Source organism: Pteropus vampyrus, unplaced genomic scaffold, assembly GCF_000151845.1.
Source record: "Pteropus vampyrus isolate Shadow unplaced genomic scaffold, Pvam_2.0 Scaffold37, whole genome shotgun sequence".
NCBI classification, from domain to species: domain Eukaryota; kingdom Metazoa; phylum Chordata; class Mammalia; order Chiroptera; family Pteropodidae; genus Pteropus; species Pteropus vampyrus.
This window is the reverse complement of record NW_011888818.1, coordinates 6,332,648-6,336,557: the sequence shown is the minus strand read 5'-3', so window position 1 is coordinate 6,336,557 and position 3,910 is coordinate 6,332,648. Positions and strand designations below refer to the sequence as shown.

The window sequence follows — 3,910 nt, the reverse complement described above, 5'->3', positions numbered from 1 at the left end:
CTCCCTTGGAAGCTTTTTGGCTAGAAGTTAGAAGAATAGAGCTGAGCCCCTGGCCTGGGCAGTTGGTGGGATAGAGTGAGGATGGAGAGACTCATCGCTTGAATTGTTATCTGCTCTCACCGTGATTGCTTCAGGGAGTTGAGAGGCATTCCCTGTGTATTTCATTAACTATACACAGTTAGTGAAAAGAGTGGCCCTTGAGAAGTTCCAAGTCTCTTTTGTGGACGTCACTGTGAAAATCGGCGCTTCCGTCACAGATGAGGATTGGGAGGGGAATAGAGCTGAGCCACCAGCACTGGGGCTTGGTGTTACGAACTTCTGTCTCTTTTGTGGACGTCACTGTGAAAATCGGCGCTTCCGTCACAGATGAGGATTGGGAGGGGAATAGAGCTGAGCCACCAGCACTGGGGCTTGGTGTTACGAACTTCTGTCTGGCTAAAAGCAGATCCTTTCAAGGTCCCAACAGCAACTCCTGAGCCTGCTCCTTTTGTCTTTAGTGACATTTTGGATTAGATTGGGTCTGATGTGAGTCAATACTCCTGGAAAATAGAATGTCACATGAGTGGGACTTGGTCCTTCCCTCCAGAGTTTACAGGTTATGCGCTTCTGGAAGACACTGACTGTTGAACCTCTTTCATTGATCTATTTTAAGAACACAACTTGCCAGTGTCTCAGACATTTGAATCTTAGCCTCCCACTTGCCCACTGTGACGTAGAATTTGGGAGTGTCGCTAGCCTCTCCACCCTCAGTTTTCTGATACTCAGTACACATAATAAGTGTTTCTAATACATGGTAGCTGTCATTGTTTTCTTCATCTTAATTATTCTTGGGTTTCCAGCTTCACTTCATAGGGTCTCATCTCTGAGGACACAAATCAATTGTGACTAAGGTGTTTTTTTCTGTGTCTGCCTCCCAACTTTTCCAGCTTTGCCAAAGTCATGCATGAGACAGTGAAGGACCTGGCTCCGAAATGCGACGTGTCCTTCCTGGCTTCAGAGGACGGCAGTGGGAAGGGGGCGGCTCTCATCACTGCTGTGGCCTGTCGCATCCGTGAGGCTGGACAGCGATAGAGTTCCTGAAATCGAAAGAGACTTCCTTTGGTTCCCCTTCTTCCTTGCTTTAAATTATAAGATACCATCCCCTGTGTCAGAGACGGATCCCTCGGCTCTACCTTGGCAGAGAGGACCCTATTGGACTGTGTTTTGTCTCTGTGTATCTTCACCGTAGAGTTTGGTGCCCAACCCTTGATCCTCCAGAGATAAATACAATTTGAAGTAAGGATTTGTTCATGCTCATCACAACCATTCCCCTTGATTATCTTAAAACTTTAAGCGAATTTTAACCTTTAATAACCCCCCTGGCCAAATTCCATGTTGCTGCGTAATCCTACAGGATGGAGACACTAACAAAAAGATAGGGTTGCTTCACCTTGAACCCTGGCTGCTTCACAGTGGACCCTGAACATGACATTTCTAGGTGGAGAGCATCTGCAGCACGGAGGTTGATACTGTTTCTCTTCTCAGAGACCTGGGAGGTCTCCATGAACCTCAGCCTGATTCTCACACAGGCAGCACGTGGGGGAGGAGGAGGGGCGGGAAGGGGGGAAAATCCATGTATAGCCATGTGGCAGGCCCTCCTCTTCAACCTCATCTGTAGACATTGCCCTGGAGGATTACAGCAGTTGCTGTTCCTGGAATCAAAGCATCCTGAGTCTGAGCAAGCAGAACCAAAGCCACGGGTTGACGTGTCTGACAAGTGAGCTTGTCGTCACATCTCCTTGGGAGTTCATGAGTCATCCATGAGCAATGGACTTTTAAGGGAGGATAGGGGAGCTTTTCGCACCATTTAAAAAAATTTTCCTGCAGAAGTGTAAACACTGTATTTTCATTTTAATTTATGCTTGAAGTTTATTTAGTTCACGAAATACATCCGCTCCTTCCTCTGGACTCCGTATGTAATGATCGGTTGTATGTAATGTATTTATGTGTTAATTTGTCATGTATATAGATACACAGGGTCTCCTCAGACCTGGCCTCATTAGTAGATCCGCGTAGTTAAAGGATGGAAGGCGAAGATACTAATCAGTTCCTAGAAATACCTCATTCGCCTGCGGGAAGAGAAGGGAAAGCCTCTTTGGGGTGAGTGAATGGCTAAGCACCTTCCCAACGGCTCCTCCTTTCTCTGCAGACTCAGAAACTTGGAAAGCAGGGGACAGAGTGAAGGAGCCTGGGCCTATGGATTGGAGGAGCCACAGCCACTGGCTGCTCTCTGTAGAGACTTTCCTGAGAAAATATAGCGTGGGATGTTAACCAAAGGAAACGGGAATCATTTCAGACTCATTGCTTAGAAATCTTCATTCTTAATACAGTCTGTAGAATTTTAAAGCTCTTTAACAAGATAGAGGAAGACACCAAAAAAACCGTTTTAAAAAATCATGTCTGACTGTTGATAGCAAACCAAAACAATGAAACAATCAAAGGAACGAAACCTCAGGGACAGCGATTTTGGGGATAAGTGTCCTCCTAGCAAACTTGGTTTTGTAAATGTTTTGCAAGAAGCTTGTGGAAGGCTTCTCGAGGCTGAGCTGTTTTTAGACACAGTGTTTATTTCAAACTGCTGGGGGCAGGGGCCAATGGGAGAAGTTGGGGAAGGAGTGGCGTAAAACCTTCCATATCCTACTTTTCAGGAGTGCAGTTAATTCCGAACTATTAAGCCCACTTCTGCCTTAAAGTATGACACCCACACACATTAAACCTGAATACTAAGTTTTAAAGAAGGAATGGCCTTGTAACACTATTGAGTAGGATACAAGGATCAAAACAGAAAGATGGAAAGAAATGAATCAATAGCACCCAATCAAACTTGTACTGAGAACAGTGTCTAGATTTGTGTATAACTAAAGGATGTCCAAGAAATAGTGATGAATTTTAACTTTTAAACTTGACAGTTAGGTTCCATCTATGACATTGCACATTTTTTTAAAGGGTACTATTGTGTGTGTGGCTATGAAAGAGATGTGTTGGTTTCCAAAAAGGAACACTGGTAAGTGCATTTTGAACATTCATGTTCCTGCAATTAGGTGACAGTTCCTTGCTGATGCTGCTTTGCCTGATGTAAATACAGTGAATCTCCATCTAGGACTGGGGTGTGCTGAATGGCGGATCATCTTAAATCCTCAAATACTCAGTCTGTGAAGATGTCGTTATGTACAATAGAGAACTAGTTGAATTAACTATGTGATGTTAACTATTATTAATAAATTTTAACATTTTCCAAAATATTCCATGTGTGATTCATGAGCATTTACAAGAGTGCAGTCATCTTTTGGGCATATTGGTACTTGGCCAGTATGAATAATTTATAGGCATTGTGATTTTGACTGTATGTGCTCAACAGGGGTAAACTGAGCATAAATGAACCGGGAGGTTTCATCAAGTGACAGTTTTATTCAAGGACCTTAAGTGAATTGCAATTCAGAAAACACTACCAGGTAATACCCAGAGTGTGCTCAAGAACAAGAAAAGTTGAGAGTTTTTGTAGTAAGAAAAGCACGTTCTTGAGAAGAATCAATTCTGCATTCTTAGCTTCAGGATTGGTCCGAGATGGTAATCTTCCAGATATCGGTGTTCGGGACCATGGAATAGTCTTTCCTAAATTCTTCAGAGTCTTAAAGCTGGGTAGGGGGTGCCCTAGCTGGAACCACAGAGCAGGGAGGGGAGTGGTTAGAAATACCCTGGCTTCTCCTGCCTTCTAGTTTTCTGCAGTGTATCCCATTGGCTGAAACTAGCAGGAAGCCAGGTGGCAAAGGGAGCCTGGAAAATGTAGTGCCTGTGACTCGGAGCGGGAAAGAATGGGGCCTGCGGCTGACCGATAAGTAATTGGCATGTACTGTATAAAACCATGATATTG

General features: G+C 44.2%; 1 protein-coding gene across 1 annotated transcript in view; it reads left to right on the top strand.

The window, feature by feature from the left end:
- HK2 (hexokinase 2) overlaps positions 1-3,281 on the top strand; it is a 53,082-nt gene extending 49,801 nt beyond the window's left edge. The window contains exon 17 of the mRNA XM_023529495.1: positions 927-3,281. Within this exon, the coding sequence (XP_023385263.1) occupies positions 927-1,071 (145 nt within the window). The 3' untranslated portion in view covers positions 1,072-3,281. The remainder of the gene's footprint in view (positions 1-926) is intronic.
- Positions 3,282-3,910: the final 629 nt, after the last annotated feature.